The 25,947-nt window shown below is 35.8% G+C and overlaps 2 protein-coding genes across 3 annotated transcripts; one reads left to right on the top strand and one right to left on the bottom strand.

Moving 5' to 3' along the window:
• The first annotated feature begins 6,367 nt into the window (after positions 1–6,367).
• On the top strand, positions 6,368–11,467 carry LOC120085599 (interferon-related developmental regulator 1). The gene is made up of 13 exons (XM_039041666.1): positions 6,368–6,701; positions 7,011–7,179; positions 7,392–7,472; positions 8,164–8,246; positions 8,354–8,466; positions 8,563–8,673; positions 8,755–8,864; positions 9,783–10,095; positions 10,194–10,271; positions 10,353–10,403; positions 10,530–10,619; positions 10,779–10,856; positions 11,192–11,467. Exons 1-13 carry the CDS (start codon positions 6,692–6,694, stop codon positions 11,231–11,233), a joined length of 1,329 nt encoding a protein of 442 aa, XP_038897594.1. The 5' UTR covers positions 6,368–6,691; the 3' UTR covers positions 11,234–11,467.
• Positions 11,468–11,652: 185 nt separating this feature from the next.
• Positions 11,653–25,732, bottom strand: LOC120085598 (activating signal cointegrator 1 complex subunit 2). Of its 2 annotated transcripts, XM_039041664.1 has the most exons (10): positions 25,263–25,732; positions 25,004–25,139; positions 24,510–24,669; positions 24,344–24,405; positions 16,880–16,974; positions 16,022–16,135; positions 14,593–14,658; positions 14,307–14,404; positions 13,776–14,194; positions 11,653–13,299 (listed from the first exon to the last, which is right to left on the bottom strand). In XM_039041664.1, the coding sequence occupies exons 1-10, from the start codon at positions 25,533–25,535 to the stop codon at positions 12,107–12,109; spliced, it is 2,616 nt and encodes an 871-aa protein (XP_038897592.1). In that variant the 5' UTR covers positions 25,536–25,732; the 3' UTR covers positions 11,653–12,106. The 2 variants fall into 2 exon arrangements, with proteins under 2 accessions (XP_038897592.1, XP_038897593.1); XM_039041665.1 differs by lacking the exons at positions 25,004–25,139; positions 25,263–25,732 and having other exon boundaries at positions 12,107–13,299; positions 16,880–16,963; positions 24,510–24,565.
• Between the last annotated feature and the right edge of the window lie 215 nt (positions 25,733–25,947).

Consider the following 25,947-nt stretch of genomic DNA (forward strand, 5'->3'; position numbering starts at 1 on the left):
TGGAGAGATCATGTGTTCGAACTCCTATAATATTATTTCCGCCTCAAATACTATTGATTTCCACTTGTTGAATCTTTTTTTCACATTTCAAACTCACAAGTGAAGGAAAGTGTTAGTGATATGATATTAAATTCGCATTCACCCATCCGCTTAAATTTTTGGGTCAATCATTGATTTAACATGGTATTAGAGAAGTCCAAGAAGGTCCTATATTAAACAGATAGATTTGCATCGGTAGGTTATTATATTGAATTTTAATTTATCATTTTTTCCTACATCTTAAATCTTAAAAGACTTTCTAATTTTGTCTTTATTATCTAATAAGTTATTGAATTTTTAAAAAGTATTTAATATCTAATCAGTACATTAGCTTTCAATTTTGTCTTTGATTGGTCAATAAATATTCAATCTCATATCTAAAATACCAGACGCCTAATTGATAATGGATGAGCATTGAAATTCCATACAAGAGGCTGTTGCTTTTGGGCCTTTTCCCCTTCTGCGAGGCAAAGGCTCTCCATCAGTATTGTTATGTCTCAACTTAATGGAACGCAAAAATTATCAAACTTCCCTATATATAAATTTTCTTACGTTAAATTACAAAAATTTTAAGTTGATGTCTATAGTTCATAAAATTTAACAAGTATCTTTAAATTTTGTATTTAATAGATCTTTGAATGAATTCTAAAGAATATCAACCATAATTTATTGAACTTTTTATTCTATTTTCAATAGATAATTTAATTTTCAATATATATTTTAAAAAATTTATAAACCTAGTAGATAAAATATTAAAAATTTAAGGTCCCATTATATTAGATTAGTTAAACTTTAAAATATTTAAATAAGTCAATGAATAATAACTTCAATTTTCTTTCTTTAGAGCATATGTGTGCCTTTGATTTCTCGTTAGTCTTTTTTCTTCAGTCTCTTAAATCTCGAGTTGTGAGTTCCTGTCTTTTTTACGAGGAAAATACGATTAATTAATTATACTACAATTTTGATTTAGTCGATCAATTTTACAATTGTTTTTATTGAGTCTAAACTTCAAAATGTTTCAATAAGATCTATAAATAATTTAGAATTAAAATTCTATATGTAATATGGTATGTCCATGTATTTTATAACATTAATGTGTGGTAATTAACCACTCTCAACAATAAACATATGTTGATTTTACATGACGTGAAGTAGAAACTATTAAATAAACAAAAGTGAGCGATATGTATAATAAATGAGTTTGACTCGTTGTTTAAAACCTAAAATATGTTACAAGGGGTAAATCAACCAACATTTATCATATAAACATTTTATACATCGTTGATGTTAAATTTTGAATAGGAAAAATACATCTAACCTTCACGTGATATGTATAATCTCCATTAGTATGAAGTCTTTTGAGGTGACACCAAAAGTAAAGTCACGAGGGTTTATGCCCAAAGTGTTATTTGATGTATTAACGTAGCTAATACACTGTTAATGAATCACGTATAGCTGTTGATGAATGAAAGTGAGGATGCATGGTCTCCTGTTGTATGTTGAAGAGGCACATAGAGAATTAGAGAAAGAGTACCATCATAAACTGCAACAGCCAGCTAATGGGGTTCTTCACAAAATCACAACCACATACCACACACTACTTTGGCTGCCACTGCTGAACACAAACTTAAATTATGTGCCAATTTCACATGCAATTTGTTTCCTCTCACCACTGCATTGAAATGACTCTATCCAATTTTCCTTTCATTTCTTCCTCTTTCTCAATCATTTCTTCTACCACCTCATCCATTACTTTATCATTTATTTCAAATTCATATTTGAAAGTGTTCTAAAATCATTAAAATCAACTATTACTTTATCATTGGAAGTAATTCTATAATCGTTAAAATCACTTTTGTTATTTTTTAAAACACTTCAAAACATTTTTTTGTCATTCAAAATCAATCTTGACGATATAAAAATTACTTTAAAAAATGTAAAATTAAACAATAAATTGATTTTATATGATTAAATGCGACTTTCTTATGATTTTGAATATAATGGAAGTTATTTTAACAAATATGACTGGATGATGTTCTTGCTGCTCTTTTTTCAATGAAACAAACAACACAAATAAGTATTTCTTTTTCTTTTTTCTTTTTGGAAAGATAAATGCAAATGTGTTTGATATTTTTTTTTTATATTTCTTTTGTCAAATCCAAAATTTAACAAACAAATTAGATATTAAAATATATGTTATATTTGTTATATGTCTATGTCGAAGAAAATATTGTTGTCTCAGTTTTACATAAATATTGAATTTAAAGGTGTTTTAGATAATAAATTATCATTTTAAGTTTTTAAAACCAGTTGATATATTTGTTATTTATATTATATTCACATTCGTAATATTTTATGGCTTATATTTATTTTTTGACTTTTTTTTACGATACACTGAAAATATTGATTAACTTCTCATCTTGTTGTAAAATCTACAAAAAATCATCTACAAATGTCGATGAAAAGATCGACAAGTTGACGAAAATTTAATACCTTTTAAGCAGTTAAAAAATGATAAAATTATATTTTTATTTATAGTTCTGAAAAAATTGAAAACATGAGTATAGAGAATTAATTTTATTGTTATCAACATGAGTGTAGCTCAACTGACATAGTGCTCGTACAATCGATTTCGAGGTCGTGGAAATGTTTCTCATAAATGAAAAGAAATAAATAAGAATAGTTACCACACGTTTGTATTTTCTATTAAAGCTAGAAAAGGAAATAAACATAGGCATGTTTGGCAAATGACGAGTGAATTACAATCCATTAAACATTTTATAATTTTTGTGTGATTGAGACGTCAAAAAAAGTAAAATTTGTGTCAATTATATATCAAACTATGTTCATGTTTTTTTTTTTTAAAAAAAAAATTAATAATAAAAAAAGAGTTATGTTCATGTTGTTGCTGGCCAATCAATTTATTAATATTGCTTATTTTCCATATATTGTTAACAAATATCGAAGACCGCATATAGTTCGATTTGACGTAATACGTTGCACCAAAGGGAAACCTTGACTATGTTAGGAAACGAAAAGACTTTTCATAGTATAAAGAATAATTTGACTGGTCTTGCCTATAAAAAAACTAGGGTAAATAAATCTTGACTTTATTTTTACTTTTATTTCAGCATATATATTAATAACAATAATTTTCAACTTTTTTTAATGCAGTATCTGGTAAGGAAAATATTCAAAAATTTCTATGAAGTACTTAAATTTTTAATAAGATTTTATACTAGTTTTTAACATTGCATCAGGTTAAAAAATTCTATATATAATAACGTTGGTCTTCTTTATTTTCATATAAATTTTTTAGAAATTTATTAATATTTATTTCTAGTTTTTTCCCCTTCAAATTACGGATTAATGTTGTCTAGCAATTACATGACATTAAATTGAAATGAAATAGGAAAATGCTTCAAATAGATGGTCTCAAAAGGGCAAACAATCGCGTTTTCATATATAAAAAAGAAACAAATTGATTAAAATGGCAGGGAATTGCCACATAATAAATAGTTAAAAACTATAATAACTACAAAAATAAAATAAAATAAAATAAAAAGTGCTTCGATCCATGAAGAAGATGATGATAAAAAAGGCCAAGCAATCGCGTGTTTGACGTAACCCCAAAGCCCAAAGTTGTGGCCTTTGCGCCCTTGTTATTCAGCAACCGCGTGCTCAATTCCTTCCCCCTTTAAAGCCCCAATCGTTATGCAAAAGCAAAACTCTTCACATTTGTGTGTATCATATCAGTAATGATGATGCTTATAATTAAGGAAATACACAATTCTTCCATTATATCTTTCAACTTTCACAATCAATCACTTCCCCGCCCTCCATTTCTCTGCCACTTCCCATGTGCTTTTTTTTAAAAAAAAAAAAAACAAAAAACAAAAAATGAAAAATGAAGTGGAAACAAAATCAATGGAATAGTGGTGGGGATTAGGTGGATGTCGGTGAGAGTGGAAGATTGAAAAGCGATGTGGGTTTGTCAATAAAAAGTAAGCAAACTTATAATCTACATTTAAGTCGTGTTCGAGTTAATTTTTAAATGTTTAATTTAAAAAATAAGTCTTTTTATAAGAAATTAGAGTGTTTGGTAAGTAGTCAAAATAATTTTTCATATGTATTTTAATCAATTTTTATAAAAAATATTTAAATAAAAATTTGAAAAACAATTTATCTCACGAAAATCCAAAGGGATTCTTAATAGAAAAGGGTGTTGTAGTGCTAGCCCCCAACTGGGCTCCCACTCTGACATTGGGCGATGAGTCAAATTCCGAGGCTTTGACTGACCCCTGCCCCCTGCAGATCGGTCGGTCTATTGTTTCTTCCCGATCCCGAACATACTGGGAACTGTGCTGCACATGGAGGGCCTCCTAATTTTGAATTCAATTCCCCATTTAAAACCTAAAGTTTGAGACAATTGGGCTTCTATGGCCCATTTTACTATCGCTCCTTCCCTTCTTTGCTTTGGTTATTTTTGATAAATACAACTGGTCTGTGACAACCAGATGACTCAAACAATATAAGCTACCACAAACCTTAGCAGTATACAGAATAAATATGATGTGTATATTTATACATACAAAACTTTTTTGTTTTCTTTTTTCCTCTGGCAGTGACAGTTTGGATGTCAGTCTCAAACAAGGGCTGCGCTTGTGAACTTTTTTTTTTTTTTTTTTAATTATTATTATTTTTAAATCCATTTATTCCTCCCCCCGCTCCTTCCCATAAATTTGGATTATTTATGTCAATATTTCAGGGGTTACTTTAGGTATTGATTTAAAAATGAGATAAGTCAGGGGGAAAGAGAGCAACAAAAAATGACATAGCCAAAGTGTGTGATTTGTATCAACCATTATTATTATTATTATTATTGAGAAAGACAGTATCAACCATTATTAGTGACATATTATTATCATACTGTTTTTGTTACCATCCTATATTTAGATATCCTTTTAAAACTAACTTTCTATATTTTCTATCCATAATGATTAATAACATGGAATGTGACTTCAAATCTAACCAATTTATGTATAAAATAGGAAAAAAGAGAGAGCCATCAAACAATAGCGAATATATCAATCATCATCTGATCTAAGTTAATTAGTAATTATTAATGATTATACTTGAATATACATATAGGGCCATCATCGTTGCAGTTATATGAATTAATAATATTATGGCATGAAATAAAAACATATAACGTCTATTAAACCTCATTTTGTAATTATTTAGTTTTTAAAAATTAAACTTATTTTTTTTTCAATTTATTACCAACATCTTTTATAAGTAAAAGAGTTGAATTTTTATATTTAAATATATAAATATATATATATATATATATTTGAGTTGAATCATTAGTAAAATTCCAAAAACAAACCACATTTTTTTAGTTTTCAAAACTTGGTTTAATTTTTGAAAACATTGATAACCAAACAAAGAATTTAGAGGTGAAAAGTGTTGTTTATAGATTTAATTTCAAAAATAAAAAGTAAAAAATCAAATGGTTACTAAACCGGGCTTAAGTTATATATCTTCGACAAGGACACACGTGGTTGAACTAGAAACATGTTTACAAATATATTTTAGGTTAAAAATCAATTTTAATCCGGTAAATTTTCATAGAAGCAATAATTTAATCCCTATATTTTTAATATTGCAATAATTTAGTCCTTAGACTTTAGCATATAATAATCGAGTCTGGTAACAATTTAATCCTGTCGTGATAAATCTACAAAAGAGAATTTTCACCAATATTTCTATTGAATGAATTGGAACAACCAGTGCTAAGTTGCGTAATAAAAGCAAGACCCAATCTGGCGCATCCCAATTGCTGAGCCGAATTCTGGGCCCAAACTGAAAACGAAGAGTCCGGTGTAGGCCCAAATACTAAAACTGGGCCTGATAGATGATCGAGGCCCAAAAATACGTTGTAGAGAGATTGAAGCCGATTCTCTTGGGTTGTGAAGTATTGGGTCCAAATCAAAATCCTACAATATAGCGGTACTTCCCCACCTTTCCGGAACAATTCCTCCACACCACAGCTACAGCACGTGATCCTCACTCCCAACAACAGCGTATCCCTCACGCGTCCAATACCAAAAGCACGTGTTTTACATGCTCTAAGACCATCTGCCACGTGTCCATCCCACGCGGCGCCGACTTATCTCCTTCGGTGGGTCCCTTCAGAGTAGGCACCAACGCTCTCTACATCCGACGGTGGTAATTGAATCCACGTCATCATCTCCAGGCAACCACAGCTTCACCGAATATTCGTTACCATACGAATTGAATAATTCCATTTTCGTTATTAGAACATGGCAGAAACGAAATCCCCTTTGGCACCACCGTTCGGCGTTTTAAATGTCCTGGACCTAATAGGTTATTTCTTCTTTTCTTATTTCTATAAAATCCCTAATTTGTTCCTCTAAGAAACTTTCCTCTCTTCATTCTTCCCTATATTCCAGAATTTTGATGGCGAGGTTTTCCTTCAATTCATCAAAGTCTTGCTCGATTCTCGTTTCAATTCGATTAGATTCTGTTCATCTTTTTTCTCCGAAACTTTTTCGTTCTCAGATTTTTACGCACCCTTGTAGTTCTAATTGACGTCTATTCGAGGGAGGAGCCACCGTGATCTGTTCAAATGGGAAGACGTGAGTTTTCTTTCCTTTCTTTTCCGTAGTTTGATCGATATCGATGGTGTTTTTTTGTTGACGTTTTCTTTTACGAATTAATTTTTTGTGGTCTTAGTATCTTGTTCCTTTTTCATCATCTATACATGGTTTGACTTTTCGTCCTGGAGTGTTTCTGTTTGTTTGGCTGTGTTGATTGTCATTCTGGCGTATTGTGCCGTCTCAAGGATCATCGGATCCTTATGTGACTGGCCCGACGAAATTTTGATGTTTCATTGTGCAAATTGTTGATTGCAAGGGTTTGGGATTGATGTTGTCTCATCTTGACAGGTAAAACTCAGCGAAAAAATTCTCCAACGGTGGATAGTGATGATGATAGTAGTGTGAGTTCTTCATCGACTATGCGGTCCGATCGTATGTCTGTTGTAGGGATTGAGGATTTTCATTTTGACAAAGATACTTTACTTGATCAAGCTCTTGATGCTTTATATGAGAAGAGGTATTCTTTCAGTTCTTGAACGGTTCTTCGTACTAATTGTTCTTACTTCGAGAATGAAAATTGATGCAATTTGTTTTGTCATTAGTAGCCACAGCTGTTGCCCCATTGTAGTTTATAACTTGTTGGTCATCATCATCATTATTATTATTTATTGAAAAATATATTATGTAGTTCTTAAATGAAGACTAAAGTATGTTCGACTTCTGCTGTAGGGGTTCCACGAGAGAGAAAGCGTTGGCATCGATTATAGAAAATCTCAGCAGCAATTTGCAACATCAATTTGTCGAAAAGAAGTAAGTACTCTCTCCGTGCAATTGTTACTTCTTCCGAACGTGGGCTTCAACTCTTTCAGTCTGTTTTTCTTGTTTATTGATTGGAACGGTCTCCTTTGATTTGTCTTGGGTACTGTTCCTAAGAGTGAAGGATACCAGCGTTCCTTTCATTCACTTTCTTGGTTGAATATAATTCTTTTTGTCGATTGAGCAGAATGTAGTCTTGCTGCTACAATATAAGAACTGCTCAAAGTGGGGGAAGAAAAAAGGAGAGAGATTTCATTTGTGTGAGAGATTTTGTGGGGGTGAAACCTTTGTACACACATTAGAATACTTTTCTAGGAAACCAACTATCATATGGACCTAAAATTATTACCGTGTGCTCTTGCTTTATTTCCATAAATATGACAGTATGGTCATAATGGGAATGTGGTATTAGAGTGCGACAATTTTCTAGTCAAATTTCTCCTGTAACTATAATTCAGCCACAAGATTGTCATTTTACCGTTTCATCATTTTGTTCAGTTTGATCAAATTAAATCTTTAGCCAAATGTAATGTAAGAAACTGAAACTAAATTCTCCTCTTTTATATTATGCAACTTTGATGCAATCATCCAACTAATAGATATATGTTAGATCCTATTGGGGGAAAAAGAAAAAGAAAAAAGAGCATGCATGTTGATTGATTGCATTTCTTCTTCCTTTGGCCAGATTTGCTACTCTGCTTCATCAAGGCCTGAATTGTATCAAAAAGGGTTCCAGCAAAGAAATATCCTTGGCTTCTCATGCAATTGGTAGGTGTTTGATAACATTAGCCTTCCCAAGTGTTTGATAACATTAGCGTTCCCAATTACTATGTATCCATATGCCAATTAATTATATGATCATATATACTTTGTAGGATTATTGGCTTTAACTGTGGGTGAGGGAGACAATGCTCGGGAAATATTGTCAGAATCAATTCCCTCAATTTCTCAAGCTCTTAGATCTGGCTCGGAGTCCTCAAAGATATCGGTATTTGATATGATATTTGTAATCTGAAGTTTAAATTCAAAATAAGTTGATGATATTCATTTTACTAATTTGCATGGGATGATAAATTTTCTACAGCTGCTCGAATGCTTGGCAGTTACCACTTTTGTTGGTGGAAATGACATGGAAGAAATTGAAAGGTCATTACAGCTCATGTGGCAAGTTGTCATTCCCAAACTAGGACAAAATGTATTCCCCTGTCCTTTCTTTGTTATCAAACCAATATGTGGATGCCTATTTTGACTGTTGTCTGCTCTTCGAAATTCATAGGTAGTTGCAGTCAGGCAATCAGCAGCTATCATTACAGCTATGGTGTCTGCATGGTCCTTCGTCCTTACAACTATGGATGGGTTGAAACTTAATTCCAAAGATTGGCTAGAGTGAGTAAATTTTTGTTATGCAGCTTCCTCTTTTTCTATTAATTTACTATTTAGTTTTTTCCCCCTCCCGTCAATCCTTTATTTTTGGTAAGAAATCCAATCTTGTGCTATTGATTTGATTGTGGTTGTTAATGGGTTGATGTCATAATTTGCATGTCTAGGTGTGAAATAACACCATCCCAATGAATTTTCTTAGGTGGTTGGAATGAGGACATCATTTGGGTTGATTGTGTTAATATGGTAGTAAACAAATGTGCAAAAAAATGTTCACAGTTTTATGAAAATTTGGTAAATAAATGTCTAGAAATGTTCGCGTTGTATTAAAATATGCTTTTTTTATTATTATTATTATTTTTTAATCTTACATTTTGATGTGATCAAGGATTAAAATATCCTCTGATATGTCAATATATCTATTGATATATCCTGGAAGGTTTGACGTCGGTATTAAGCATTAATCGGTATTTTTCGTTATTTTAAAAGTACCCGTAGAACATAAAAAGAAAAATCATCTATTAGTCTCAATATGAAGATATATAGTAATAACAAAATATTTAATTGAGTTTGGAAGTAAATACAACCTAACTTTTAATTTAAATAATTTTTAGGATCTTTTTTATTTATAGAAATATTTGTCGATATTGATATATACGTAGAATTAAAATGTGATATTGAGATTGACATCAATATTTTAGTCATTAGTTTATGATTTTGTACCCTTTATGGGGCAATACGCTTTCTTTCCAAAGAGAATATCAAAGGCTCTATGGTAAAAAAACCAAATCAATATGTGGAGAATCCTTACTAACATATTATAATTTTGAATTTTCCTTCTATAAGAAGCGGAAATATAAATTTTGGCACCCTATGTATGTCGAATTGTTGATCAACGGAAATTATTATACTGCAAATATACAGGTCAATATCATATTTATCAAGTCTTCTGGACAAGGATGACCGTGCTGTACGCATTGCTGCTGGTGAAGCACTGGCACTGATTTTTGAGAGAGGCATTTTGGAGAAGTTTTCTGCTGAAGCTAAAGGATCAACTGATGGCTCCGCCCTAGAGGAAAGTAAACCGAGGGAATGGTTTATGCATATACAGGGACTGAAGGGAAAAATCTTAAATCAAGTAAAAAACCTTTCGATGGAAGCTGGTGGTAAGGGTTCTGCTAAGAAAGATCTCAACTCCCAGCGGAATACATTTCGAGATATTTTGGAGTTTTTTGAGGTACACAAAGATCATTATCTTTATTTCTTCTTTAAGTTTGATGATTTTGATGTCCTTCTCTTTTTAGGCTCATTCGATTATCTGTTCTCTGATATTAGGATGGTTATTGTCCTGAAACTTCAATGAAGATTGGAGGAGATCTGTTGCAGACTTCAACATGGACTCAATCGATTCAGGTTCCCTCATCTTTTCGTTGTCTGAGTATAGTATGAACTCTTCTTTTCATTTCGTTTCACTAAATTTCTATACTTTTACAGTTGAACTTCTTAAAGCACTTTCTCGGAGGGGGATTTGTTAAGCACATGCAGGTTAGTTTCTTTGCCTTTTGTATATCAACACGTTTTACTTTACAAGTCCAATTTATTCTTTATCTGCGGGTGTTATTCCTATGACTTCTAAAGCTTTCTAATATTCTCCTTATTTTTCTGTTTTAGGAGAACGAATTCCTTCATGATGTCTTTGGGTTCACTCCGAAGAAAAAGTTTCTCTTGGACAGCGAACATCGAATATCAACCGCGGAAAAAGTTAGTGGAACACTAGTTATTAATTATTTTATTTATTTATCTTTCGGTTGAACGTGTTTTACTGAATTTGTAAATTCTATTCCTGCATATGGCAATGTCATTTTTATATTAGTTGACTTTTCTCTCTTCTGATTAGCGTTTGTTTTCCTAAAATTACAGAGGATGTTCAAGTCACCAAATTCAATTGCCAATAAGGCAAGGACTCAGCACTTGAACAAGCAGCGAATGTTAGCTGAGGTAGGTCTCTGCACATTACTAGAATATGAAGGCATTTTTTCTTTTCTTCTTGGGACATGTTTGGAATGACTAAAGAGATTTTTTTTTTAAATAATCATTTTTGTGAAAACTATTTAAAACAATTCGAAAGCGTTGTCAAATACTTTACTTTTTTTTAAAATGACTTTTGTTCCTCGGATCGATTTTATGAATATTTTATATGTAATGGTTGCCCTCTTGGTACACAATCTAATGCCTAGAACTAGACATAATTGGTTTGGACGTTGTTGAACTCTCATCTTCAATAAAATTATACATTTTCTGCTTGGATGATCCTCTTGCTTTTATGTTTGCAGGGGAGAAACATTGGACACTATGCTGTAAACGTGGGCGAGTGAGAGATGTAGAATTTATTTAATTGTTGACATGAATTAGATATATTGAGGTGCTGTTAAAGGCTGGTGCGAGCCTCCACGATCTGTTGATCCATTATTATATTTCCGAGATTGTAAAATAGTAGGAACTATAATTACTCGCAGTTCATAATTCGGGCTGTTAATCTCGGAATCTCATGCTGTACCCTCACTTCGTAAGTACTGACAATTCACATTTAATTTCGATTTAGCAAGTAATTTACTATTTTATTATTAGACGGACATATTATTTCATAAATTTGGGCTAGAGGTTATTGTCATGTTAAAAAGGGGCCCTCTAATTATAATAGCCAATCGACATGTTTCAATACAAGCATTGTTTAACAGCAAACGTAATTTATTAAAAAGTTTACCTTTTAGATTATCATTCATTATGAGGATACTTTTTTTCTCCTATTTAAGTTCACATTGCATTCAAATGTTTGTTATCCACAAGATATGTAAACGAGTACAGCTAAATATTCAGAGCTACAAAATTAAAATTCTAACACGGCTTAGAGCGCGACCTTAGAGAAGCTGTACATATTTGAGATCGACATTCTGTAGAGGCTAAAATGCCCCGAGTCTCCCATCTTGAACTTCTCTTTCCATGTTTACCTCTAATCCGCTGCCAGAACAAAGTCATCTTTGAGACTTTTTAGATTAATATAAATTTCAAAATTACTATAAAGTTTGCCAGTCAGCTACATTCTCTCACAGAAAAATGCTGTGCTGCAGACGTTCAATTCGACTAATAGGCAACTTGTCCTTTGTATGCGTAATCATTCGGGAAGTTGTCTTCGATAAAACAAACAGATCGATTTTAAATCTGTAGACAGTTGCTCGGAATACATTAACTTAGAAACCAGACAATCCAGCAAAATGCTTTTTCATGGCTCTATCCTTCCTGTGATGGTCACCCCCTCCTCTCCTTCCACGGCCTCGGTTGCCGCCTCTTCCCCCCCTGTCTGAAACCTCAGCCACATTTGGTTGTTTACCTTGTCCTTCAGGCATGCCTGGAGCTGTTCCACTTTCCCTTTCCCTCCTTCCTCTGCCCCAAGACTTCCGTACATTATTATCTCTTGGATCTCCTGCAGAAACATCAGGTTGGCTATCCTGCTCGGCCTCTGTCAGCTTTTTTACTGCCCCGAGTGGTAGGTTGCCTCCTCGTCCAAGTCCATAAATAAGTTCTTTCTGAGCTTGAGTTACTAAAGATGCCTCATCAGAATTGGCAACTGCAACCGACCCTGCAACTTTGTAACTATAATTCTTACCATCCTTGACGTAGTATTGTGGTTTTCTTCTAGATCCCCACTTTGAGTTGGGAGCATTTGATGCTGAACTTCCATTTGTTGAGTTCGATGAGCTACCTGAATTGGAACTCAGCTTTTGACCTATCGAGTCTTCATTATCTTCTGTTGTGGTCTCTGCTATGCTAATACCAAGATCATCAAAAGAGTCGTCATACTCATCTTCATACTCATATTGAGAAATTAAAGCTGCAGTCCTCACTGGATCTGCTTCATTTCTATTGTCAAGGGTCTCTGAGTATGGCATGTTATCTTTAGATTTACGAACAAATCTGCCAACAGAAGTTGATGAAACTGAAGGGCCTTCAGATGTCAAATCTTTATCACGAGAGACTTGGTCGATGTAGGCAACTGTTGGAAACTCAAAAAGTTTTCCTTTTCCTTTGTCGTTTCTGTTATTAGCAGTCGCTCTAGAATTGGGCACTGGCTTTGTTTCTAAGGAAGTGTCCAAGGACTGAAGATCAGAATGAAGAGTTCCCTCAAGTATTCGTTCAATCACTTCTTCAGGGTTCTGATTATAAGCTTCCAGACATGCAGCTAGAAACCCACTGCCATACTCGGGGAAAAGATCCTTTATTTGACAGATTTTCGACTCCAACATTGCAGCATCCTCATCTACTTCTGATATGTGGCTCATCACAGGGGCCTTAGAAAGAGATGGATTCTTAACATCAGACGTGGGGGTATACATAACTATTGTTGATAGATAATCAAATTGTTCATCATCGACAAATATCCATCCTGTAGGAATAGAAATAGGCACACGATTCATGTCATAATGCTCTCTCTAGCGAGAAGAAAATAGATTAGCCAATACTAAAAATTCTATTCAGAAATATGTCTATCTACATGATTTTTCGTTTTGTGGGTGCCATTCCTCGTGCAGGTGTTGAGCAGAAAATTGAAAATTACTCTATTTCTCAATGGAAATTGAAAATTACTCTATTTCCAAAATCCATTGAGATTGTGCAATTGGCATGATGGGAAACTCTTATCTTTCTTATCTCACAGGATAACTGGAACTAAATCCAACACGTACCATGCATAAGACATTTCATGGTCTAATGATCAACTATTCCAAGCATGAATAGTTAGTAATAAAAATTGCCAATAGTGTTACGCTTTATTTACTTGTATATTGTGGCACTAATGAATGTTTGATCAACTTAATTCATCCTATTTGTAATAAAAATACAACCTCAATCCAGAAAACTTACCATTGTTTCGTAAACTGTTGATTCTGTTCATTACAGAGTGGTTCTTTTCCATACGCTGAAGAAATGTTTGACCAAGTTGTTTATCTGAAGCCTGTTGCGAGATTCCGTTAATTTCTCTCAAAGTTTGAATCAAGATATCTGCTCTTATGACAGGATCTTCTACATTTGCAGGGAACATCTTCATAGAGACTGGAACAGGGAGGGCATGTCCAAACACTTCGTCATCTAGATAGCAGATTTCCAGCAGTTTCCAACCAAGACTCACAATTCTTAATGCTAGCATCTTCAAACTTGTTGCAACATTAGACAACATTTCATCTCCTTGGGGCACAAGGACAATTTGAAATCCCTTGTGTAAATATGGAAGAAGTAAATCATGCAACCTTGCAAGAGTTCCAAGTAAATCCTCATTCCCGCAGCTGCAATAACATTAATTTTTGGGGGAGAGCGAGAGTACATATTCAAATTCAATTACAAACTTCACCAGCGGAAATCAAACCAGAATCTTCTATAAAAAAAAAAATGTAATACCTTATTTCAACAGCAGAGGAGAAGAATATAGCTGCCAGTCTGTATGCAGTGACGAAAGAGTCCAGCGTGACAATTGCATCATTGATAAAATCAATCACCTACCCAGGGAATCGAGTTAGTGATTGCTACAAGACGTAGTGACATAGATGAATGATTTCTGTTATTGAGTCAAAGAATGGTGGAAGGAAAGAATACAACGGTTCAGCTTCTTGATCATAAATTTACACTCAGAGGAGAGCCTCAGTCTTAATATACAACAATTTCCCCTTTGTTCAAGTTCACCTACCTCCAAGAAGTCTGCTTGAAGCTTACTGTACCCACTTCCTCCATGGTTACTCGAGGAGAAGAGAGTCTGCATAAAAGAAATGGAGAGATTTCCTCAATGGATAAAATTCAGTTCTAGGTCTGTACATCATAATTTGCACATGGAACACTATAAAATGATACTCTGACACTGTCAAGAGAAAAAAAAAACCATAAACTTATCAAAGCAATTGAACTCCATAATTGAGTGGGTGTAGACTTTATTTTTTAACCCAAAAAAACAGCACCGTTCTCTGGCATAGACACAAACATTGATGTACATACCATTCAGAGTGGTAGAGCAAGAGACTAAAAGGTGAAACATGTGCTTTCTTGGGCAATATTTTGGCAGTATCCCATATCATACTAAAGGTCCCTTGCAAATGAAAAATAGAAAATTCACTCAACGAACAGTTTAACCTCTATAGTGCATTTATCTATCTTTATTTTTTTATGTATTCCTCGAGTCCAAGAGGTTTAACCCAAGGTTGAGAAGCCGAACTACTGTTTGCTTGTGTTTAGTAAATAACTCCATTTTGTGGGCCCAGGAGATGAGTTTTGGCATGTGAAGAATTAATTATCCCCTTTCACGTTTCCTTGCTTTGTCCCTGTTTCATATTGTCAAAGCCACGTGCTCTTTTAAAGGTTGGCTTTAAAATCTTCTCAAGGGCTTCAACTCCCCTTGGGATACATCCAAATTAACCACCTTTCACTTTACATTCACACTTTTAAGTCACCTAAAGATCAACAACCCATTCAGAAGTATCAACACTTTCATATTAACTGCTGGTTCACTCCAAAAATCTTCCTTTCTGGTATTATATAGATAATGCTCCCCAACTATGGTGGATCACCCGCACAAGAAAGCAAAAAAAACCCTTCGTCTTCAATTTATTAGAGCTCTCTTTTGGTCTCTTTGGCAAGAGAAAAACCTTGGCGTCTTCAATACCAAATGATAGCTCTCCTTATAGAAGCTCCCTTTTTTGGCTCTTTCTTGTTGAAAAAATGGTTCTCATACAACTATTGTATGAATCCTCCTATAACCCTTTTCCTCTTTTTTTCATTTTAATATAACCAATTGGAACAAACCTTTGTAGTATCCCTTGGTCTTGGGCTTGGCTTTCCTTCCCCTTAGTTTTATATCATTTATGAAATTGCTTTCTATTTGTTTTTGGGAAATTGTATATTATCAAATGAGGTTCTTTAGCCAAAGCAATAGGATCTTGAACAACGAAGAAAAGCCCTGCACTAGTTTCACTGCATCTCTCTCTCTCTCTCTCAAAACAAAAACAAAAACAAACAAACAAACAAACAAATGACCAATTAACTTTTAGTTGTAACAGGGTATCAGTATCACAGAGCATTTCCTGGAATATCCACTATCAACACAACATATTAATTAAAAGAAGTACCTCAAGAGATGAGCTGCACCTTTCATGCATCATAGAGACAATGCTGAGGAAGTGAGATATAACTGATGGTAAGGTTTCATGAATACTAGGTTGGGATTTTATAGCATTCTCAACCTGGAAAATATTATATGGCAATTTCAAATGTCAACTTAAAATAGAAGAGTAACATACAGCATTTCATTAAGAATAGCTAAAAACTTCCCAGTCTCCTTGTTTCTTTTAACTTCTGAGAATATTATGCTGAGATTTTAAAGCATTTTCGACCTGGAAAATCCTGAGGCTATTTCTAAAATTTCAACATACATAGAAGCATAACATATTGCATTCCGTTAAGCTAAAAATTTCTATTTTCTTTTTTTTTTTTTCCTCTTATTTTCCTTTTTCTTAAAAAGAAAAAAATTACTCCCTTACCTAAATAATCTGCAGCTAAAGCACCAGTAAAGTAAATAATAATTTAAAATATACATATACAAACAATTTTTACAATCAATCAATCAGCGGACAGAAAAGTTGCATATGCATTGCAGCCTGTTCTCAATTTCCAGTGTTGGTTTTGTAAACAATTATCATCTGTTTCTTGTTGTAATTATCTCTTACCTGAAGAGATAATTGCTATAATAATCTAATAAACTTCCAACAATCATTATGACATCTGCTAGAGACAAATGGTCCACTATAACATCTAAAAATTCCACATTTGCAGTTGCATCCATATAAATGTGAATTACTTTGAGAACCAGTTTGAACTTTAATTATCCAAAAGTTTGAGGTCTAAAGCAGCAGAGTACAAAACTTTAGACACATTACATGATCATTACAGGATGAGAACCAACAGGAACTACTAAGCAAGATGATTACCAGTATTCTAGTTAGATCTTCATTCTCATGACTATATATAGCACATATATCAAGTAACTTTGGAAGGTCAAGCAACTTCTTTCCCTGCAGAAGGACTACATACAAAATTAGTGAACAACAGGTCACCACTATCACCAAATTGATATAAACTCAGTTTCACTCTCCAGATGATGATCCTAGGACACATTTGAAGTTCTTCAAAATAATATATCCTCTTGATCAGACTAAAATTATTTTAGAAAAGAAGTCTACATTATTCTTCCAACAAACTGTTCGTATTTGTATAAACATGCACCAACAGTCAGCTGGCTACCATAACAGCAGAACCATGTCCATAACAGGTGCATCATATTTCATCTAGCTCACCTCCAATTATTAAGTAAACTAAAAGTTTGAGCTGCTGATCATAGCCAAAAGGTATCAGCAGTTTCAAAGTACATAACAGGACCCAGAATTTTCCTCAAGACCCAAAGGCCTTCAAGCCTGGACGCCAGGTGACATCACAGGTCAAATGAAGTGAGATGCACAATGAACCAAAAAAAAAAAAGCATTATAGAAGAGTACTAATAAAATAAATAATAATAATAGTGAAGTATTAGAGTGACTAAAAAGGAAAATCTTGGACCAAATAGGAAGAAAGATCTTAGAGAAGAACATTTATGTAAACGAATCTCAGAAGATAGTAGGGTTTAAATTAAGGAACCTCCTTCATCATTCAAGTGGATTCGTGAGCACATGGTTACCAGATGCATGTCTAAAGTGAGGTTGACTTACTTGACACTGAGCAGTACAACTAAGATGCACCTAGTGGCTATCCATGCTTTTAAAGAAGTGTCAGATTTTTCGTAGAATGTTAAACACGTGTGTTCCTGGTTATTGGAAAACCCGATGGTAAAAAAATGTCCCATCACCCGTATCACAGAACTAATATCATAAACAAGGTCGAAATAAGTGACAACAAAATCTGCTCTGAAGCATTAAATTTCAAAATACTTCTCATAGAACCCCCTACGTTCCCTTCACTTATTTTTTTCTTCTCCAATAACTTATGTTATATTTGATACGTAGCTGAACTCTTCTTGCTTTCATCAGATTGGATTTGTTCTCAAAACAAATACTAATGCTGGATTTAAAATAAATAATTGAATAACATAATGATATGATAAACAATTAGGGGATATTTGAGCCCCCAACTTCTAGTGAGTGTAGTGGGTTATTATAGCCCACTCCATATTTGGGGCTCCAATTATAATAGTTGGTTTTTCCAACTATCATAATCTACAATTAACTACAATATTAATTATTGAAAATGTTGTTTAGCGCTAAGGGTATTTTAATCTTTTTACGTGGTGTTTACAGTCTAGGGTTTCATCCCTTGGTTATTTATACTTGTCCCTGTATTGTGTACTATGTATCAGAAATTAATAAAAAACAACTCTTATCGTGGTTTTTTCTTCCTGGTCTAGGGTTTTCCACGTAACTCTGGTGTTTTTCTCTTCTACCCTTATTTTTCAATATGGTATCAGAGCATGATGATGAGACTGTAGCTAGAATAGCAGAGATTCAGTCGTCAACCCTAACAAGGGATGGAACTCCAGTGGAAAGTTCTCAAAAGTGCTGAAATTAGGGCTGTCTCGACCAATATTTATGCTCGTTACTTGGACCATTACAGATCCAGCCGTTCGTAGGGCAGACAACCGCCAATCGAATAGACTCGACCGACCATGCCTCTTCAGTCGCACAGCCGTACAGTGGGGCGTCGAGCGATTCCTCTAGCCGCCGATCGCTCCAGCGGCCGTCGGAGGTCCTCCATCGCAGCCGTCGACTCTGCCCGGTCAAAGCCAGGTCACCATTCGCAGCCTAGATGCCGCCGATCTTCCATCATCTTCATCGCAGCAATATGGTATCGACGCCGTCAGCCTTCCAGGTCAAGTTTTCTCTTCCTCTCTGCCCAGTCATTCGAACCAGCCGGTCCAGCCGAACCCGATCCAATCGAACCAACGGGTCCAACCAAACCCAGTCCAATAAGCCTTCTTTCCCCACATTTTTTTCTCTGGTCAGCCGGCTCATCAAGCATCTTTTCCCATGCTAGCAGAAACCAATTTTTCAAGGGTTCATGGGCAGGAACAACCTACGGCAGATTTTAGTGGGACCATTGGGTTTCAACATCAACTGGCAAATTTGCAATAGCAAATTTCTGCGCTTGGGGCAGCCGTTAGATCCATCGCCAATCCGTCGACTGACTTTCATCCAGATACATATCCGGGATTTCCGTTATGTTCAGAAACTCCGGTAACTGCTTACCCCACTTTACCTTTTGCAAGCATTATGTATGGTTCTGTGAGTAATTATGTAGGAATATCTATCAGTGAAAAACTTAACGGCCAGGACTATTTTTCTTGGTCGCAATCTGTGAGAATGGTCTTTGAAGGACGACACAAGTTCGAATATCTAACCGGGGAGATACCCAGACTGAACCTTGGGGATCCTCAGGAACATATATTGAAGGGGGAGGATTCTCTCCTCCACTCGATTTTAATAAACAGTATGGAACCCCAGATCGGGAAGCCACTCCTTTACTCGGCATCGGCTTGGGATATTTGGGAAGCTGTCCGAAAACTATATTCGAAGAGGCAGAATGCTTCACGACTTTATATATTGAGGAAACAGGTGCATGGGTGCAAGCAGGGGACTCTTGATGAAATATCCTATTTCAATAAATTATCACTATTGTGGCAAGAAATGGATCTGTGTCGGGAAATAGTTTGGAATTGCCCAGTGGACGGGGTGCAATATTCGAAGATTGAGGAGGCTCACCGCGTATATGATTTTCTAGTTGGCTTAAACTCGAAATTTGATGGCGTTCGGAGTCGAATTTTGGGACAAAGACCAATGCCGTCCCTGATGGAACTTTGCTCAGAAGTCAGATTAGAAGAGGATAGAACCAGTGCTATGAATGGTACAACAACCACCGCCTTAGACCTGTCTCTTATACACATCTAGATGTGTATAAGAGACAGGTCTAGGGTTTCTTACCTTTGGTTATATAATATTGTCCAATCAGATACTCCTCAGTCCTTTAGTTTCTTTGTTGAGGGGGATGAATCCTGGATCCTTGACTCTGGAGCATCTGACCACTTAACCGGATCATCTGATCAATTCCTCTCCTATTATCCAAGCGTTGGATATGAGAGAATACGAATTGTAGATGGGTCTTTTTCCCCCGTTGTTGGAAAAGGTCACTTATCTCCGATTCAGGGATTGATTTTACATAATGTTTTACATGTGCCAAAGATATCTTACAATTTGCTATCGGTCATTAAAATAACCAGAGATTTGAACTGCAAAGTTGTTTTCTCACCAGATGATGTTTTGTTTCAGGACCTGAGCTCAGGGAAGACGATTGGAACTGCCTGACACAATAGGGGGCTCTATTTCCTCTCTGATGATGCTTATTCTAGGAGTTTGTCTAGGTCTAGTTTATTGTCTTCTCTTATTGTTTCTTAAACTTATTTTTAATTCTAGCACTTTCGGCTTGGACATCCAAACATTCATTATATGAAATATCTGTTTCCCCACTTATTTTGTAATGTGAATGTGTCGTCTTTATCTTGTGATGTTTGTATTCGTGCAAAGCAGCCCAGAGCCTCCTTTACTTCACAACCCTATAAACCTTTCCGACCCTTCCATTTGATACATAGTGACATTTGGGGTCTGTCTAATGTTACAACTATATTGGGAAAACGGTGGTTTGTCACCTTCATAGATGATCACATTCATCTTATATGGGTGTTTCTTCTTACAGACAAATATGAAGTAACGGAGGTATTTCAACAGTCCTATACTACCGTTGAAACTCATTTCAATACCAAAATCGTCATTCTTCGGAGTGACAATAGACATGAATTTATTAATCAGTCCCTCCGTGAGTTTTTAACATCTAAAGGTATCATCCACCAAAACTCCTGTGCCTATACCCCTCAGCAGAATGGGGTGGCTGAACGAAAAAATCGCCACCTTATTGAAGTAGCCCGATCTCTCATGATACCTGCTTCCCTACCCTCGTATCTGTGGGGAGATGTTGTACTTACTACAGCTCATCTCATCAATCGGATGTCGTCCCGTGTGCTCAAATTCCAAACCCCTTTAGAATGTTTTAAAGAGTCCTTTTCGTCCAGTCGTCTTTTTCCAGATGTTCCTCTTCGGGTGTTTGGCTATACTGTTTTTGTTCATAATCACGATCCCCACCAGAGCAAATTTGCTCATCGGGCCCAAAAATGTGTTTGTTGGGTATCCACTCCATCAACGGGGATACAAGTGTTTTCAGCCTTCCTCTCTAAAATATTTTGTCACCATGGATGCCACCTTTCAAGAGGACAAACCCTTTTTTCCCGTTAGTCCTCTTCAGGGGGAAACCACAAGTGAAGAGGCTAACGCATCTACCTACTCTGTTCCTTTAGATCTATTTCCAGAGTCTATTCCTGAAATAAATGATCCCGTCCTCCCTACAAAACAAGTACCTTAGATAATCTACTATAGGAAGAATCTCCGAAAGGAAATAGTTCCCCTTGTTGCTCTGCCAGAAGGTGTTCAAGAGTCAGAACCAAAACCGGCTCAAGGTACCTCTATTTTTTATGATAATGAATGTGTTGAAAGTGATGTAGTGAACTCTAACGAAGTCAAGATTGATGGTAGTGGTGAATTGCCAAGAGATACATAGGAAACTGAAAATGTGCAATCAGTTGGTACAGATGAACAGGTAGCCAAGACCAATGAGATTAATGCTACCTTGGATTTATCGATTGCCCTACAGAAAGGTACAAGGTCGTGCACCAAGCACTTTATGAAAAACTTCTTGTCCTACAGTAACTTGTCTACAAGATTTAAAGCTTTCACTACCAGCCTGGACAACGTGATGATTCCAGACAATGTGCATAAGGCTCTGGAAGTTCCTGAATGGTGAGCCGCAATTATGGAGGAGATGCGGGCCCTTAAAACAAACAGAACGTGGGATCTGGCAGTTCTTCCGAAAGGTAACAAAACAGTAGAATGCAAGTGGGTGTTCACTATCAAATACAAGTCTGATGGGACTCTCGATAGATATAAGGCCAGGTTAGTTGCAAAAGGATTCACTCAGACATATGGGGTGGATTACTCAAAAATCTTCTCACCTGTGGCAAAACTTAACATTATTCGTGTTCTTCTCTCCATTGCCGTTAATCAAGACTGGCCCTTACACCAGTTGGATGTGAAAAATGCATTTTTGAATGGTAAGTTGGAAGAAGAGGTCTATATGAACTTATCTCCAAGTTTTGAAGCACGGTTTGGCAATCAAGTTTGCAAATTAAAGAAGTCTCTGTATGGCCAAAAGCAGTCTCCTAGAGCCTGGTTTGATAGGTTCACTATATTTGTCAAATCTTAGGGGTTTGTTCAAGGGCATTCTGATCATACCTTGTTCACTAAGAGGTCAACATCAGGGAAAATAGTTGTTCTAATTGTCTATGTTGATGATATTATCCTATCAGGGGATGATTCAGCTGAGATTGGCAGGTTGAAACAAAGGATGGCAGATGAGTTCGAGATTAAAGATCTTGGTGACTTGAGATATTTCCTAGGCATGGAGGTAGCAAGATCAAAGGAAGAGATCTCAGTGTCTCAAAGAAAATATACACTAGACTTGTTGAGAGAAACTGGAATGACAGGGTGCAAACCTGCAGATACACCGATAGAAGTCAATAGCAATTTGGTAGAATCAGTAGATGATGTTCCGGTTAACAAGGAAAGATATCAACGGCTTGTGGGGAAGCTGATCTATCTTTCGCATACCAGGCCTGATATATCGTATGCAGTTAGTTTGGTCAGTCAGTTTATGCAGGCTCCTTATGAAAGACACATGAAGGCAATTACGCGGATTCTGAGATATTTGAAGTCTACGCCTAGAAAAGGCTTGGTATTCAGAAAACATGACAAAAGATGCATTGAGGCTTACACAGATTCAGACTGGGCTGGTTCTATTATTGATAGGAATCTACCTCTGGATATTGTACTTTTGTGTGGGAAATTTAGTTACCTGGCGGAGTAAGAAGCAAGGTGTCGTGGCTAGGAGCAGTGTCGAAGTAGAGTACAGAGCTATGAGCCTTGGAATTTGTGAAGAACTTTGGTTGAAAAAGGTTTTGGTAGATCTCATTAGGAAAGTCATGACCTGATGAGACTTTATTGTGATAATAAGGTTGCCATTAAATATTGCTAACAATCTTGTTCAACATGACAGAACCAAACATGTTGAGATCGACCAACACTTCATCAAAGAGAAACTAGATAACGATAGTATCTGCATTCCTTATGTTTCGTCCAGTCAACAGATTGCGGATGTCCTCACCAAAGGGTTGCCGAGACACGACATTTGACACCTGTGTTAGTAAGTTGGGTCTCATTGATATCTACGCCCCAACTTGGGGGAGTGTTGAAAATGTTTGTTAGCCCTAAGGGCATTTTAGTCTTTTTACGTGGTGTCTACAGTTTAGGGTTTCATCCCTTGGTTATTTATACATATCCTTGTATTGTGTACTGTGTATCAGAAAAATTAATAAAAAACTCTTATCGTGGTTTTTCTTCCTGGTCTAGGGTTTTCCATGTAACTCTGGTGTTTTTCTCTTCTACCCTTATTTTTACATATCTATATTTCAAATCCCTCTTTGTTTCAATATTTACTAATTATTTGTTAGGTACTTAAGCACCTTGGAGAACCACACCCCAAAAGATAGCTATTGGGATGGGAGAGTCGGGCCACTTAAGAACCACATTGGTCATCCCATTCTAACCCAAGTGGGACAAAGGCATCCATACTACCATGGTTCCTAATAATACCCCATCCTCAGAATCGATGTCCCGGCGGCTACTCCGGCGGTACTTCACTCGGCCACACCTAGTCAAAACCCTCCGATAGTTCCACTTCGGATTGTCGGCAACTGGCTCTGATACCATTGTTAGGTACTTAAGCACCTTGGAGAACCACACCCCAAAAGTTAGCTATTGGGATGGGAGAGCCAAGCCACTTAAGTACCACATTGGTCATCCCATTCTAACCAATGTGGGACAAAGGCATCCCATACTACTGTGGTTCCTAACATTGTTACAGTATTTGCTATTTCCTACCCATTCTCTCTTTCTCTTTTTGTTAAAGTGTTTACTATTTCCTACGCAAACTAAAATAATCTGCACTATAAACAAAAACTATTATTACACAAACCAAAATAGTTTGTGTAAAAGAACACAGACTATCAAAACCTACAAATTATCATAACCCATAGACTATAATAAGCACTAACTATATTAACCAACTCAGTGCCTAAAACACTCCATCCTTATAGATAGTGTTTATAGCCACGCAAAAAACTATATTGATATCCTGAACTATATAGCTCTACAAGGCCATGTTAAAATAGACACAATGAGTGAAATTACCTCCATGATCTTTTAAACTGAGGCTATCAGCAGCTCGTGCACCAGGATCCCTATTGGAAGACCTGCAAGAAGAAGGTTTTAGAGGGAAAAACATCTGCTGTTAGCCATTCAGCTTTGCAATAATGTTCAATGTGAATAAAACTTGGTACTTTGTAATGGAACTTACATCCGGTATAATACCATAAAAACACGGCGGCTTAATTCATATTCTCCGACGATGACACCTGCAACTATTCCATTTGCTCCACGATGTGGAAAATCATACCATCTACTCCTGAATTTTAGGAAGCTATCGAGAAATTCATGCAAGGAAGTATCCATAGCCACTGAAAGAAATACAAGCAAAGGATCAGAAGAATCAGTCGATTGGCGGACGATCACGCTGTATCCACCTTTATCAATACATCATAATCAGATAACAAGACTTAATGCATCCTAAAAGAGACAAGCACCACCTAGGGAGCACTTTTAAGGAAGGATATAAGGAGACAATCCTCCACCATTGTTTCCTTAATACCATCAAAGTATACTCAGTATAAGCATACGATACCAATCAATAGCAAAATCACAAAACACATTCCCACAAGTTCTGTTAATTATTACTGAATAAAAAAGGCGATTAATTTGAGAAGCACGTGCTCAGAAATGTATTCCAAATACCTTCCCTCCAAAACTCTTTCGCACTCAACTTGAGCAGCCGAGACAACTCTCTGTTCAAAAGGTCTACAACTCTTTGAGATTCCATCGGATCCAATGCTCCTGCTTCGGCACGAAGACCAGTGGCAACGGCCTCGTCCTTTTACACATCTAGATGTGTATAAGAGACAGTACTAGACCTGATATATCGTATGCAGTTAGTTTGGTCAATTAGTTTATGTAGGCTCCTTATGAAAGACACATGGAGGCAGTTACNCTCGTCCTGTGGCAAGTAATTCACGAAACTGCCACCACTAGCTCTGCTAGACACCCAATCTCCATTTGCACCCATCTGAATCCTACTCGTTGATGGCGCGGCAGAAGTGGTTACAGCAGCAGAATCGGAGGGCTTAGGCAGCGATTGTCTGAGAGAAGACGAAAGGGTAGGTTTAGGGTTGGGGAGTTCATTTGTGGATTGATTTTGATTCTTGGGGATGTACTTCTTTTGGTCTTTCCTTAAACCCTTGTTTCCATCGTGGTTGTAACGATTAGACATTCTGAATTCAGATGGCTGGCGGTGGTGATCGGATAGGAAGAAGAGAGCGCCGGGTGGAGAGGAGGAAGAGGAAGACGAATCGGTTGGCTTCCTAATTTATACCTTTCTTCGGCTTTGTAATTGGTGGCTGGCGACTGCCAAACCGAACTTTGTGTTTGGAATTCTACTTTGGACTACGACGAGCGGAATCTGTTTTTAGAATTGAATCAAAGTGGAAAAATTTCACGAAATGATCCAAAAATAAAAAAAAAATCTACCATATTTTTTCCTATTAACTTTTCTATCATTGATATTTTGCCCATGTAAAATTTCAAAGTTATCCCCAATTTTAAAAAGTTTCGAACCAAAGTCTTCTATATTCTTCTTTCAACCATATCTCAAGCATTCATTCAATATATATTCAATGCAGCAC

This window comes from Benincasa hispida, chromosome 9, assembly GCF_009727055.1.
Source record: "Benincasa hispida cultivar B227 chromosome 9, ASM972705v1, whole genome shotgun sequence".
In the NCBI taxonomy this organism is placed as follows: Eukaryota; Viridiplantae; Streptophyta; class Magnoliopsida; order Cucurbitales; family Cucurbitaceae; genus Benincasa; species Benincasa hispida.

Excerpts from the sequence above, each read along its gene's own strand:
- LOC120085599 (XM_039041666.1), top strand. Across the intron at positions 8,674-8,754 it reads TTCCCAAACTAGGACAAAAT|GTAGTTGCAGTCAGGCAATC; the intron begins GTATTCCCCTGT and ends CGAAATTCATAG. Across the intron at positions 10,096-10,193 it reads ATATTTTGGAGTTTTTTGAG|GATGGTTATTGTCCTGAAAC; the intron begins GTACACAAAGAT and ends CTCTGATATTAG.
- LOC120085598 (XM_039041664.1), bottom strand. The coding sequence starts at position 25,535 with ATGTCTAATCGTTACAACCACGATGGAAACAAGGGTTTAAGGAAAGAC. Across the intron at positions 24,406-24,509 it reads TTTATGGTATTATACCGGAT|GTCTTCCAATAGGGATCCTG; the intron begins GTAAGTTCCATT and ends TTCTTCTTGCAG. Across the intron at positions 14,659-16,021 it reads GGTGCAGCTCATCTCTTGAG|ACTCTCTTCTCCTCGAGTAA; the intron begins GTACTTCTTTTA and ends TCTTTTATGCAG.